At 34.5% G+C, this 13979-nt stretch overlaps 3 protein-coding genes across 3 annotated transcripts; all 3 read left to right on the top strand.

Moving 5' to 3' along the window:
* Positions 699-2022, top strand: LOC105174394 (pathogenesis-related genes transcriptional activator PTI6). Its single transcript, XM_011096491.2, has one exon. It carries the CDS (start codon positions 909-911, stop codon positions 1872-1874), a length of 966 nt encoding a protein of 321 aa, XP_011094793.1. The 5' UTR covers positions 699-908; the 3' UTR covers positions 1875-2022.
* Positions 7687-8547, top strand: LOC105174404. Its single transcript, XM_011096503.2, has 2 exons — positions 7687-8009; positions 8084-8547. Exons 1-2 carry the CDS (start codon positions 7725-7727, stop codon positions 8480-8482), a joined length of 684 nt encoding a protein of 227 aa, XP_011094805.2. The 5' UTR covers positions 7687-7724; the 3' UTR covers positions 8483-8547.
* LOC105173389 (mitochondrial carrier protein MTM1) lies at positions 8952-13555 on the top strand. The gene is made up of 10 exons (XM_011095106.2): positions 8952-9425; positions 9930-10004; positions 10700-10825; positions 11372-11431; positions 11544-11714; positions 12001-12100; positions 12609-12700; positions 12777-12926; positions 13035-13093; positions 13194-13555. The coding sequence occupies exons 1-10, from the start codon at positions 9201-9203 to the stop codon at positions 13345-13347; spliced, it is 1212 nt and encodes a 403-aa protein (XP_011093408.1). The 5' UTR covers positions 8952-9200; the 3' UTR covers positions 13348-13555.

Consider the following 13979-nt stretch of genomic DNA (forward strand, 5'->3'; position numbering starts at 1 on the left):
AACTTTTATATATTTTTTAACAGCTAATCATCACAAATAAATTAGGAAAAGGAAGGGAGATATTAGAATATGGAGTGCCAGATATGTATATTAGAATTATTACTAGCTACAATTGTGTACAAGAGTAAATCACATAAACTAACAGAGTGAGTTAGTTTAAACAAAATATATAAGTTTTGGGGTGGCAACTAAAATATCTTAATCCCTTAGATTAACACTAATCAAATCCTATTATTCCTTTTCCATCCTAATTCCATATGGAGGCCTCCCACACCACACCACACCACCTGAATTAAAATGATTTAAATCCCACTTCAAAAACCCAATTTACCGAAACCATAAGCTACTTTTTTCTATTTTCTTTTCTTACATTACCTAAGATAAATTATTCCTATACATATTTAATTCTAAAAAATATCGATTATATATCGGAAATTCTATATTGAGTAATCAAGATGGATACTTTTACTTGAAGTCGAATTTTTTTAAAAAAGATATATATTTAGTTAAGAATAATAATTTGGATTTGGATTTGGATTTGGTCTTGGTTTTGTGCATATAGATAAAATTTGAATAGTTCAAAAGAAGATGGTTAGAATGAGATAAATGACTAAAAAGGGGGGGGTCAAAAGGAAAAAATGATTTGACTCCAAAGAGTTAGGGGGATGAGGGATGTGATGGTGATATGCTATATAAGTGGGATAGGGATACCCTTCTCGTTTCTCTATTATTTACTCACTCTCTCAGTTATCCCAAGACGACTTTTTCTCTTGGCTATTTCCCTTCGTACTAGTTTTAACTGCTGCTTCTCTCTATTCATTATTCTTCCTCATTTTTCGCTCTTCTTCTTCTTCCATCTTCATCATCATGTGATTCATCCAACTCTTTCTACTTTCTTCTTGGTTAAAATGACCACCAACGTCAAACACTCCGTCCACACAACCGTCATCCCCAAGTTGGTTTCTTCCCCGCCATGCCTACTCACCTCCAAGACCACGCCGCGTTTGGTCAGGATTTCCGTAACTGATGGCGATGCCACTGAGTCTTCTGGCGACGAATGTGAAAGGCTCATCAGGAAGCATGTCCATGAGATTACAATCCAGATGGATACTCATCATTTTACTAACAATAAGACTCATCTTCATCAGGAGACTACTCCCAATCCTGTGAAGAAGAAAAAGAGGCCCGCGTCTCAGCGCCCGGCTCCACCTAAGCCCGCCGCGGAGCATCTGCTGGAGGGGAAAGGGAAGAAGTTCCGTGGAGTCAGGCAGCGCACCTGGGGGAAATGGGCTGCCGAGATACGCGATCCGGTTCGGAGGACCAGGGTCTGGCTCGGGACTTATGACACGGCAGAGGAGGCGGCAATGGTTTATGATAGAGCAGCTATTCAAATACGTGGCCCGGATGCTATGACTAATTTAATAAAGCCACCGGAGAGAGTGGTGGAGGTTGAAGCAGAGGCCACCGCGGCATCAGTTTCCGGGGATGATTCTAGCAAGGAGGAGTCTTGCGAAAACCTTTGCTCACCAACCTCCGTCTTGAGGTTCAGCACCAACGGCGGTACAGTCCGGTCCGAATTTAAAAACATGGAGCACGACATGGAAAATCAAAAGAGCCAAGAGACAAAAAGTGGTTCGTGTTCGTTAGTGGAACCAATGGTGGGAAATGAAGGAGACTTATTAATGGACGATTGCCTGCCGTTGGATCAATGTTTCTTGAAAGATTATTTCGATTTCAGATCCCCACCGCCAATGATTTACGACGAAATTTGTTTGCCGGATAAACTGTTGGAAGAAGATGTGGCAATTGATTTTGGAGATGATTTTGGGTCCTTGACATGGGATGTCAATGATTTGTTGGACGACCAATTTTAATCAACATATGTGTTAGCTAGCTCGTATATAATTTATTATTATTTTTGTTAGCAGCATGTCTTCCCTTCCTACTATTATTATTATTTGCATTCCTCATTCTGGATTTGTTATGTGTCTTTTATGGACATTTTCCCCCTTTTTTTTATTTTTGTTGAATTCCTTATAAATCTATAAAAAATATTCTATTTCTATTTCTTTTTTCCTATCTTGCTATAACGTTTGTGAGAGATTTTTACTTTGTACACAAAATTAAGACATCCATGCTTGTTGCTCTATTCCTTCAAATCTTTGGATATATATTTTATTATTACTTGAAACTCTTCAACATATAAAATGATTTCTCTTTTTTACTTTATTGCATCTCCTCTTTTAAATAAATAATCCTATCTCCAATCTTTTGCATATAAACAACTAATTCAAATGATCACATGCATTAATGTGTCAATTCAAACTTTTTTAATTATGAATTGATATTATATTTTATATTCCACATTATTCATATTATGTGTATAAAAATCTTTAAAATTGAATTTTAATTTCAAATACGTAAAAGTTATATGTGTGAGATATAATAAAAACTTAACACAAATAAATTTATATAAAAACTTTATATTGTTACTACAATATGTGTCTCAATCAATGGGGAAAAATTAATAATTATAAGAAGGATAAATTATATTGACATATCTTGAGAATTAGTCAATATTACACAAATGATCTCTGTTTTTTGTAAAATTACAGCTACACTCCCAATTCAAAAATAAAACTTACACAAACAATTTGAAAAAGTATTGCACTAACATCTCTCAAGAAGTGTAGTTGTAATTTTGCAAAAGATGAAAGGTGTTTATATAATTTAACATAATCTCAAGGACTGTAAATGTTATTATCCTTATAATAACTATGGTTTTCCAAAAAATGCAAATTTGATATAAATGTGAATAAATGCACAGTTGTGATTTAGCCTTTGGATTGTATGTACGTGAAATGGTGAAAGCACTAAATGCTCTTGGACGATAACTAATTTGTTTAAGAAAAAAAGATAATTAATAGCCAAATTTGTTATACCGCCAATTAGTAGTTTAATTTCATAACCTCAGAAATTGGCAATATTATGACAACCTTATTTTCTGTTAGAATAATTTTTCATAATGGTTTTCAGTCCCTATTGCAAGTACTAATGGAAAATAATTTTGTTATCAAATTACGGGACAAAATATTTTTTTAGCCTCATAAAATAAGGGTGGAATTTTTTTTTTTTTGGTACCACAATTATGGCATGTGACGCTTTTAGTCCCATAATATTCAAAATTACGTCTTTTTAGTCCAAGAAAATGTAATTTGGGCCTTTCTAGTCCAAAATTACAATGCCTTTTTAATTCCAAAAGAGCGCATTTTAAGTTCCAAAACCACAACTCACGTGATTTTTTGGGACTAAAAATACGTGATTATGAGTTTTATGAGACTAAAAGTGACACTTGCCAAAATTGTGGTACCAAAACAAATTCTATCCTTATTTTATGAAATTAAAAAAAAAAATTACCCTCAAACTACGAGTATAGCTCTCTTTATAATTTAATTCATTTTGGGACTAATATGTCAATAAGAAATAATTTCTGTTAAACCAGCGACAATTTTTTATATTAGTATATTAAATCCGATTAAATATATTAAAAGTATTTAATGAAAATAAAATCATCATAAAAATGATTAATAGACCATGTAAACCCCCAATTGATGATTTTATCCTTCAAAAACAAAGGAATTAAAAAATAGGACAACGGCCCCGCGTTTTAAATCGAGATGGGTTGGGTATACAGCCATTAATGCCTATACCATTTAAAGACTCTTAGTAAGAGCTATCTATAAAAGTTAATTAATTCAATTCGACAATATATGCATTTAATTAATTCGAGATCTAGTTTTGCAATTTATAAGTAGACTCTAATTCAGGCATCAGATGTTTTTAGTTGAGGGCCGCCGATTATCCAATTCCAGGATCATGGGTGAACCCCTGTTTAGTTGACCATCAGACGTCGAGTTGGACTCCATCTGATTTAGATCACCTGTGACCTTGACCCGATTTATGTATAAGTATTAGAATAACAAAAATTAATTAATGAAATAAAATTAATAGTCCTAAAGTTAAAAAATAGTAGTTCTATTATGCTTCGTTTATTTTGTGATACGAGTTGTTTGGATGATAAGATAAAAAAAAAAATCATAATTACTTATATTATACATACTTAGGTCGTTTGGTTGAATAACTCAACACATCTTAGTAGGTTAAATTATTAAATCCAAATAATAATTAATACTGAAATTTTAAATTATAAACACGCCTTTATAATGTAAATATATTAAGCTAATTATACAATTTAATAATAAAATGTAAATGGGAACTTAATTAATTTGTTGCTAATTAATCATTGTACAAACAGAGGGACCAAATTTCGTTATCGACCTTCCGCAGATATCAAAAAGGATTTGAGCCCATGCATGGGAAATGGGACCCATCTGAAAACGGGGGCCCCATGAAATTGACCTCCTCCACCAATCAGAGTTAACAGTAACATATTTTAACAGCTTGGGTAACATTTTTGTTGAAAGAATGCAATCTAAGCGAGGAGTACGGAAAAATGTGGTAAGTATTAGAGTAAAATTGCATTTTACCTTTTCCCAAAAATTATATCTGTTACTAATTATCGTGACCTTTTCTTTGTTGATTTGACATTGAATTTTTGCTCAATAATTTTAAATAAAATTTACATATTTTAGAAGTTTGTATGATAGGAAGTGACGTGAATGGCAATCTCGAAAATTTCCAAAATTTAATTTTATGTAAGGCTTAAAGAATTTGCAAAATTATTATTTTTTTTATTTTAGTCGACTTATAGTTACAATATGATTGGTGGAATTTTTAACAGGAGCGGTTTTGATTTCGTTGAGTTTCGAATATTTTTAATTATTTATACATGATGAGTTTCTAGTAACAAAATCTCAAATTAAGCTTGTTGAAATAACCCATACACACTTTAGTATATATATGATCAGAAAATGAATTTTGGTTACTTCATATTTTCTCAAGATTGATCATCCAATATTCACGTTATACATTTTTTTTTTTGCTAAACTACCCTTATACATCTTCACACGATAATACAAATGATAGATATATATTTGCACCTAAATGAACATGTCAATTTTTTTGAACTTTATTTATATTTAAATATGATTAAAGTTTGCTCCACGTGGACTCATCCTATAGTGTCAGTTAACCTAATAATCAATAAAAAAAATTAGAAAATGAATTGAAGCTTAAAACATTTTGTTATTAAGGTGGAGTAGAGATGTATAAATTGTTCAAGTTAGAAAATTTTGTTGTAATGATTTGTGTGATGCATCTTTATCGGTTTCTGTCGGTTCCTCTTTTCTGCTTTTGCTGTTGGTTGTGATTCAAAAAAGTAAAAACAAAATGAAAATCAAAAGTACAAAGAGACGAATTAAAGTACATATATATATATATATACATGTGCAACATGTTTATGCTTATTAATTTTGAATGCACAAAAGCGTATGAATATCACACTAATCTAATGTTTCTCCCGACTTTATTTCCAGTAGTAAACAAAGATTACAATTCAAAAGAGCATATGCTGATTCTAAATTTTTTTGTGTATATGGATAATTTTTGCACCAGCGTATCAAATATGATTATTATTATTATTATTATTATTATTATTATTTTATAAAAGTTACAATCATATATCAATTATTAAATATATTATTAAGTAATTACAAATTTACGGATGACATTAAATAAAATATAAAACATAGAGTGAATTTGTGAGGTAAAGGGATAAAATGACTTATATGTGAAATGAAATTTGAATTCAGGACATCATACTAATTATAGAGCGACGAACATATGATTCATTTGAAGAGTTTGAAAAGCTAAACGTAACACCAACTCAAGTGGCAAAATGTGTTTCCAAATTGAAACCTATTGAGATGGACAATTCAGGAAAATTAAGCAAAAGACAAAAGGAGACTCCAAAAAAGAGATAAAGATAATAAATCATAGTTAAAAAATGAAAAAGAAAAAAAAAAAAAAGGAAGATTATGCTCAACATTTATCCTCCAAATAAAAAATTAAACTAAAACCCCTCTTTTTTTACCATAAAACATTTGGGAATATATTCACCAACACTTGTGTTGAAAATGATTGTACATCTTAAAGTTGAGTTAAGTGTGGTTCCCAGGTGAAGTTAAAGAGCACACTTATTATTATTATTATTATTTCTTTTAGAAAAGAAAAAAAAGGAAAGAAGAATGAGGAGAAAAGAAAAGGATGATGACTAGAGCACGTACAACTAGACCTGTTCTCACCAGCTAGCAGGACTAAAACACAGTAGATGGGTTAAATTCATGCTACATTCATATTCGATACTTTTCGTATTGAACGTATAAATAATTATTGTTATATTCTTTATTTTTAGTATATATCGAATATCTAACTACCTAATATATTCTATAACACTCTTATAAACTGTTTATAAATAAAATATAAGCAGTGACATCTTTTGCTAGATCAGTTTCTCAATAGGGACTAACTAAATCATATGCATTGGATTGAGTTCCACTAATGTAGTAGTACGTAGTTGTTTGTTAGTTAATTATATATATTTGAGGATATTAGTAATTGGTGCATATTAATGGTTGATGATATAATATAAATCGATTTACTAATATATATATATATTCTTGTATTGTGTGCACATAAAATAAAATATAAACTACAATATCAATTTATAATATAAGATTGGAACAAATAAAATAAACATAAAACAAAAAGAATCAGACATACGCATGATCTTGGAATCATATAATCCACGGCCCTCAAAGAAACAAATGATTATGTACAGGAAAACGATAAAATAATATGAAGATGATGCGACTTTTGCTGAGTAATCATAGGAGTTAGAAGAAGATGCATGTTCTGATTTTAATTTGTTTTGATAGTAGTAAAGCTAATGATGGCTGCTGTTGGAAGTATCATAACTCTGGCTGGCTGCCTGGCCCAACATTGTCATTTTCATGTATGAAGCATCATAATGAATCTGGCCCAACATTTCAACCAAGGATATGGGCCTCTTTCATTATGGCCCAAACATGAGAAATATGATGATCATTACATCAAGGATGGGCCTAGACAGTGAAGTCTCAAGTGTATAGTGTTGTCTCAAAAATCAACTACTACTACTACTTCCATTTCAGTGTTGATGTGTAGAGTATGTAAGAAGAATGACTCCAGCTTTTGTTTCACAAGGGTAAAATAGCTTGGATTTATTTTATTGCCCTCAAGAATTTGCTAAATTTCCCAAACTCCAAGTATTTTTATGCGAATCTTACCCGACGACTCAGACCAGTTCAATTTAGATTTAAACTCGAACATGACATTGAATGTGGAGGGATTTTGATAGGGATGACCTTAATAAGATAATAAATGTAATTGGAGAAATAAAAATTTACCATAGGTATCATTGCTCCCACATATAGAAGAAGTGCCTCCATGTCACAAAATATTATTGTCTGTACATGAGAGTAGTGGGTGGGGCATGAAACAGCCAAGTTTTGTACCATTTCACCACCTCCAAACAAAACTTGAGTCTGAAGCAAATACCACATGAAGCAAGAATTATTCCCAAAAAAAAAAAAAAGGTAGACACAATGATAAGCAGTGCACCAAATGTAGACCATAAAAGGGGAAGCTTGGCTCCAAATCCCTGAAAAAGAAGTAAATGGCTGAGAATACAACTCAAAAAGGAGCAACAAACTTCATAACTACATATGAAACAAAATGATGATTGTCAAGTACATTACTTTACAGTTTTCACTGTGATGATGGAACTCATCTTGAATGATGACACCCTCCAAATTCTTACAGTCAAAACATGGGATTTTCATGCTAAAATCAATGAGAAAATCACTCAAAATAGCTTCAGTTTCTGCACCCATTGCTCCAACCACGGTCGTTACTGCGTCGTGGCTGACAAAACTGCGGAGGAGAGGAAGAAGATGATAGCTATAAGGGATTCTCTCAAAGAATTCCACAACATTCTTGTCTACTTACAGGTTTCTTAATTATTATTAGTTAGTGCTTTAATTGTTTGGATTCTTGTTTTCTGATTGAGTTAATGATAATGCAGAGAGTAAAATCAAGGGAGAAGAAGCAAAGGGATGAAGCCTTAGCCCGTTTGGAGGAAACCAGAAGGCATCTGATCGAGTGGATAAGTGATCAGTGGCCAAACAAGGAGAGAAGAGTTGATGTTGTTGAGGAGATAATCACATTTCTTGGTGATGGGAAAACTGATAAATTCCCCTGGAATTCCAAAGGAAAAGCTCGTGGGGTTTCCAGTTTTCTTGTTCAGACCAGCAGATTTGCCTTAGAGTTTGCTGTAATGTTTGCTAGTATTTACACGACAGTTACATTGTGTAAGACCAGGCAGCGCAATGGTAGGCTGCAGAGAGAAAATATTAATGTTGCTCCTGTGAATTCAAGAATGTTCTCAACCATTCGTTTAGATGTGTTGTGTGGGAGAGGTTGAACTAATTTAAGGTTTTCATGATTGTTCAAAGGCTTTCATTCTACATGTATTGTATACTATACATCAAGAACTTCGAATTTTCTAGTTTAGCATGTTTATTTCTTTGAACATTTAATATAAAGAAGTTGGAATTAAAACTTGGGGACAACTGTGGAAGCTTCTAATACAATATGGTTTTCTTCTGAGGTAGACGTGGGCAAATACTGTAGTAAATGACGGTGGGGCACAGAGCTCTGTTTCGTAACTTATTAGTCCAAAAATAGCTTGATTGGTGTAAGGAAAAATTACAATTCGTTCAAAATAATAAAAGCAAAATCTCGATCCATGTATAAATAATGCATAATATTACATGTTTGTTGCTTAATTTAGTCTGTGAAACTCTCTAATTCAACTCATCGTTACAAGCAAAAGGCAATGCAAGAATTGCCAAACAGCACCTTAGAATATAATATTGGTTGACAATGAAGAGGTGACAAGTGTAAGCCTCCGACCAATCTCTCCTAATGTTTGGCGTCCTTAATTCCACGCCACGAATCACACACAGTTTCCCAATTTCTCTTCTTTTCCTCTCCATGCAAAAACAAAAAGCTCCAACAGAATCAAACCCCACGAAGACAACAAGAGAGACAACGACCCGATAGTCCTTCCATATCTTTCTCACAATTTATTGAAAAGTTTCGATCTTTGTATAAAGTCTTGAAAAATAGTCTGGAGTTGGATGGTGGGTTCGTCGAGACAAGGTCTGTCTTCATGGATGGGAGTGGCAACAGCAACAAGAAAAGTGGAGTTGGATAAGGATATGGTAAAAGATGAGTCTTTGAAGAAAGAATCCTCCAATTCTCAAATTTCTGGCGTGGATTTGAGTTTTGGGGAGCGGGCGTTTTCTGCTGGCGCCGCCGCCTTCATCTCCGCCGTCATAGTCAACCCCCTTGATGTTGCCAAGGTCTTAATTTCTTGAAATATATGTATCCATACACTAGTTCTTGGGATGCTTATGTGTTTACTTTACTACAAAAGAGATGAGCTAACTCAGTTATAAGTAATGGCTATTTGTTTTATTGTTCTAGACATTTCAGTATTCTCGAATCATCTCTGTTTTGCTCGGCCTTTTTTTTTCCAGTTTCCAGCTCTATATCGTGCTTAAAAAATTCACATTTCCACTAGTTTTCTTCATGCGTTATGTTCTGTATGATACTGTTTGGTATGCTAGCCAATGCTGCTCCTTAATGCGTCAAATCAGTAAAGCTCATGGATTATTTTTTTATAAGGTATAATCAATCTTCGGATTGCTTTTTGTCTTTGTGTGCGATTGAGTTGGTAAAATATGCAGAATCATCATGGCGTTTGGTATTTTTTACCATCATTGGTCAGTTTAATTTTTTTCTCCTGTTACTATGATTTCTCCCTAGGTTTTTAGTGCTTGATTGATATTTGGCTTTTTATACAGACGAGGTTGCAAGCTCAGGCTGCTGGAGTTCCCTATGATGGCTTGTGCCAGGTGGGACGCTTTGAAACAAGCACGGTAAAGCAACCAAGCCAGTCTCATTTGGGCCTTTTGTATATGTTTATCAAACAATCAATGCCGCAATGGATTTCTCAATCGAGTGAAAACTTTGTGGCTTTTTTTTTGTTGTTTACTAAGCTTCCTTCTTGGTGGCACTGGCAATACGATTCTGTATTCATGTGCACTTAATGCTCAGACCTTCTCTTTCCTCTATTACTCAATATCTGACTGACATCACTTATACTTAGTACTTACTAGTTCAATAGGACATAGTTGCTTCATAAACTGAGGACCTAGCTTTTTGGTCCAAATCTAAGTATAAGGCAAAATGAAAAGCATATTACTATTTTCATTTCCGAAATTAGAAATGCAGATGATTTCATGCATGTTTAGTTGTTAATTGCATTTTTTGGAAACTATCATCTGTTGCTGGATGTACGGGAACGGGCAAAATGCTGAGAATGCAGTTTCTTGGTGAATGGTGACCATCCTTGTAAGACTGTGTCTCATGAGTATGAAGAATAGAAGTCAGTTTGCACTCCTGATATAATTTTCAACTGTTGGAAGATGCAGATTAATCAATGAGATAATCCCATTTAGGAGTTCATTATTGCATGCTCGTAGAGCCAAACTGAAATAGAGAAAGTGTTTTCAGTATACAATAGCCAATGAACTATGTTTCCATGGTGGTTATTGATCTGATTTGTGTTCAGATGTTGCAAGACTGGAAGTATATGCCATCATCGATTCGTGCATCTGTTGGCACTCAGCCAATGCGATCCCCTGATTGTACCTGTTACAGTGGAACACTGGATGTATTCTACAAAGTAGTACAGCAGGTTGGTGAATTTGAAAAGATTGTATAACTTATGTGGTATCTCCCTGTAAGCAAAAGAAAACTTCCGGTTTTGAACTTTTTATATGGGCTTTACATCCTTTTAGTTCATGGAGAGTATTTACGATATGATGTGGAGATATTCTCACTCATACATCCTTTAATCTGTCTCTATATTTATGGTCATTGCTTGCTCCTAAGAGAATAGAAAGGATTACAGCCAACATTCTGGCATAATGATGTCATAATTGACTTGGATTCATTTTTTTTTCTTTGGTTTAACTTGGATTCAGTTTTTTTCTCTTTGGTTAAGGTGACTTTGATAGTTCTCCAATGACTTTACGGTTGACTTCCAATAATTTTGATTGTGTGATGAATAACTGGTGAAAATTGCGTTTTCTTTCGTCCTCCCCAAATGGTTATTCTTTTCTTCTTTTTTGTGTGTGTGAGTTGGTGGTCATTCTGTTTTCTGCATAGCAATAGCTATTTTCATTGGTTCCTTTTACAACTTCATTTGTGAAGACAACTTTAACCATGTTAAATCATCCAGGAAGGGTTCTCAAGATTGTGGAGAGGAACTCTTGCCAGTTTAGCACTGGCAATCCCTTCTGTAAGTGCCTCTGCTGGGAGTCATCTACTTTTTGCTAAATGGAATTTAGACCACATGAGTGCAAATAAATTTTTCACATCTCCATATTGAAACTTCAAAGTACTATTTGCAGGTGGGAATCTATATGCCTCTTTATGATATTTTCAGGAACTACTTGGAAGATCTTACAATACAGAATGCTCCAAGCATCACACCGTATATTCCCCTCGTTGCTGGATCCTTAGCACGTTCAATAGCATGCTTTACTTGTTATCCTATTGATCTTGCAAGAACACGCATGCAGGTATGTCATCTGATATCGAGAATTTGATTACTTTTATTGTTACTCACATAGTTGTGTGGAAATGACTATATCTGTCCACCACTGCATATTTATATATTCTTTGGTATGGTTATCTTACATTGATACTACCTGCCTCACTCATTATACATATTCTTTTGGGAAGCATGAGTAAATTTAGGCTTACTAGTTATGGACCATATAAAACACTTTTTGACACACACAAACACATGTATGTATATAGATATATTATTCTCTGGTTAATGTACTTGTAATCTTCTTGGCATAGGCATTCAAACACAGCCAAGGTGGTGTGAAACCTCCAGGAGTGTGGAGAACTTTGACTGGTGTTCTCTCTCCCGTCGAGAGTGCTAATAACAATCATGCCTGTACGTCCTATGAACTTCTACTTTGAAATTTGATTTGCAAATTATTTGAATTTGAGCTTTGTGTCGGAACAAGAATCGTGTACATCTGTCGAATGTCACAACAGTGCCATTAACATGGATTGTTCATGTATCCTGATTTCTTCCTTGAAGCCTTATTTTGTCAAGAAGCGATGAAGTATAACTTCAAAGTGAAAATCCACTTAACATAGCTGAGCTGCTGATAATTCGGAACTCATTTTAGGTTTTCAGGCAATAATAGAAAGCATGTAGGCATGTGTCGTCTTAAAAATTATGTTGATGTTTTTTGGTACCAGATGGTGCTAACGAATATTAATCCAAAGCTTAGATGAATGAAGGAATCTGGCTTTGTTGTGTTTCCCATCCTTCAATCCTTTCATTCTTGTTAAGTCCTTGGATTTTTTTCCAATGTTTTCCTTCACTTTTATCGTCGTGTTCTCATGAATCTCTGTTCTTCGACAACTGAAGTGATATGTTGCAATTGCACCAGTTCAGAGCTACCGCATCTTATGGACTGGACTTGGAGCGCAACTTGCTCGTGACGTTCCTTTTTCTGCAGTTTGCTGGGCATCTCTAGAGCCAGTAAGGTCTTTTTTCTGTCGAATTCCTTGGATACATCAAGATTCTTGTGATACATCTCACTTGCTAATCTGTGCAGTTAAGAAGAAGAATTTTTAGCAGGATGGGCAATGAAGGCAGCATATCCAGCATCATTGGAGCAAACTTTTGTGCTGGTTTTGTGGCCGGGAGCATCGCAGCTGCTGCCACATGTCCTCTAGATGTTGCAAGGACCCGGCGGCAGATAGAGGTTGTTCTCTTTCACTAGCATTTTATCCTGAGTCTACTTTGGTGTTACAAGTCGGTTCCTCCTTTTTCTTGATAATAACAATGAAGATAAAAGTTTTCCAACTTTCAGAAAGACCCCATGCGGGCATTGACGATGACCACGAGACAGACTCTGACTGAGATCTGGAGGTACGCATGAGCATTTGTCTCTTGAATTTCTTGGCCGGACCAGAAAATTAGATGACTATTATTAACCTTTTTGCTTCGTTACTTTGTGTACTTTCGCCAGAGATGGAGGCATTAAGGGATTATTTGCGGGTGCTGGTCCTCGGGTTGCTCGAGCTGGTCCTTCAGTTGGGATAGTCGTTTCAGTTTATGAAGTTGTCAAGTACGCAATGCAATATCAAAGATATTATAACCCTGTGAAAGAAACAGCAAGCTGAATTTTGTGTAGGCTGAAAATGAATGTCAAGAGGATTGGAGAAGGCTGGTCATTACATGAAAGATTCTTTACCCCCATGGAGGAAAAAACAACTGATTTGACAAACACACAACAGACCAAGATACAGTAGAAATAACAGTTGAGCAAGTGTATATGCTTGTGTTTTTAGCTTAACAAAATAATGTTGAAAGGGAATTTTGATGATAGTACTATGGTATGGCGATTGCGTCTTGTCATGAAATATCGAAAATCAAATGTGAGTAAATGGAATGCAAGGATGAGAAAAGAGAGGGCAGGGCGTCCAATGTTTCTCTTGCATCAACTCAAAGATCTCCCTCTTCTATATCAAATATTCATACACTTACATTAACAATATTAATCTCACACATATAAAACTTGTCCTTTCATAGACCTGATACACATCATTTTTCTTATCACTAGCAAAAAACCAAAGTTAAAAATAGAATAGAATACCATACTACAATATCATCATAATCGGCGTTTCTCATATTAGTAAGTCCACAAGAAAGCTCCCATTGCAAACTTCCTCTTATGCTCGACATCGCCGCTCACATGCAGTCCGTATTGTGCCAACAGGCAATCCAGCTTCCACTCCGCCATCACCTCGTATTC

Source organism: Sesamum indicum, linkage group LG1 (assembly GCF_000512975.1).
Source record: "Sesamum indicum cultivar Zhongzhi No. 13 linkage group LG1, S_indicum_v1.0, whole genome shotgun sequence".
NCBI classification, from domain to species: Eukaryota; Viridiplantae; Streptophyta; class Magnoliopsida; order Lamiales; family Pedaliaceae; genus Sesamum; species Sesamum indicum.

What these genes read in the sequence shown, in the direction of transcription:
- LOC105174394 (XM_011096491.2), top strand. Translation starts at nt 909, where the DNA reads ATGACCACCAACGTCAAACACTCCGTCCACACAACCGTCATCCCCAAG.
- LOC105174404 (XM_011096503.2), top strand. Translation starts at nt 7,725, where the DNA reads ATGAAACAAAATGATGATTGTCAAGTACATTACTTTACAGTTTTCACT. An exon ending in ACATTCTTGTCTACTTACAG is followed by an intron (nt 8,010 to 8,083) that starts GTTTCTTAATTA and finishes ATGATAATGCAG; the next exon opens with AGAGTAAAATCAAGGGAGAA.
- LOC105173389 (XM_011095106.2), top strand. Translation starts at nt 9,201, where the DNA reads ATGGTGGGTTCGTCGAGACAAGGTCTGTCTTCATGGATGGGAGTGGCA. An exon ending in TCTACAAAGTAGTACAGCAG is followed by an intron (nt 10,826 to 11,371) that starts GTTGGTGAATTT and finishes TAAATCATCCAG; the next exon opens with GAAGGGTTCTCAAGATTGTG. An exon ending in TAGCACTGGCAATCCCTTCT is followed by an intron (nt 11,432 to 11,543) that starts GTAAGTGCCTCT and finishes TACTATTTGCAG; the next exon opens with GTGGGAATCTATATGCCTCT.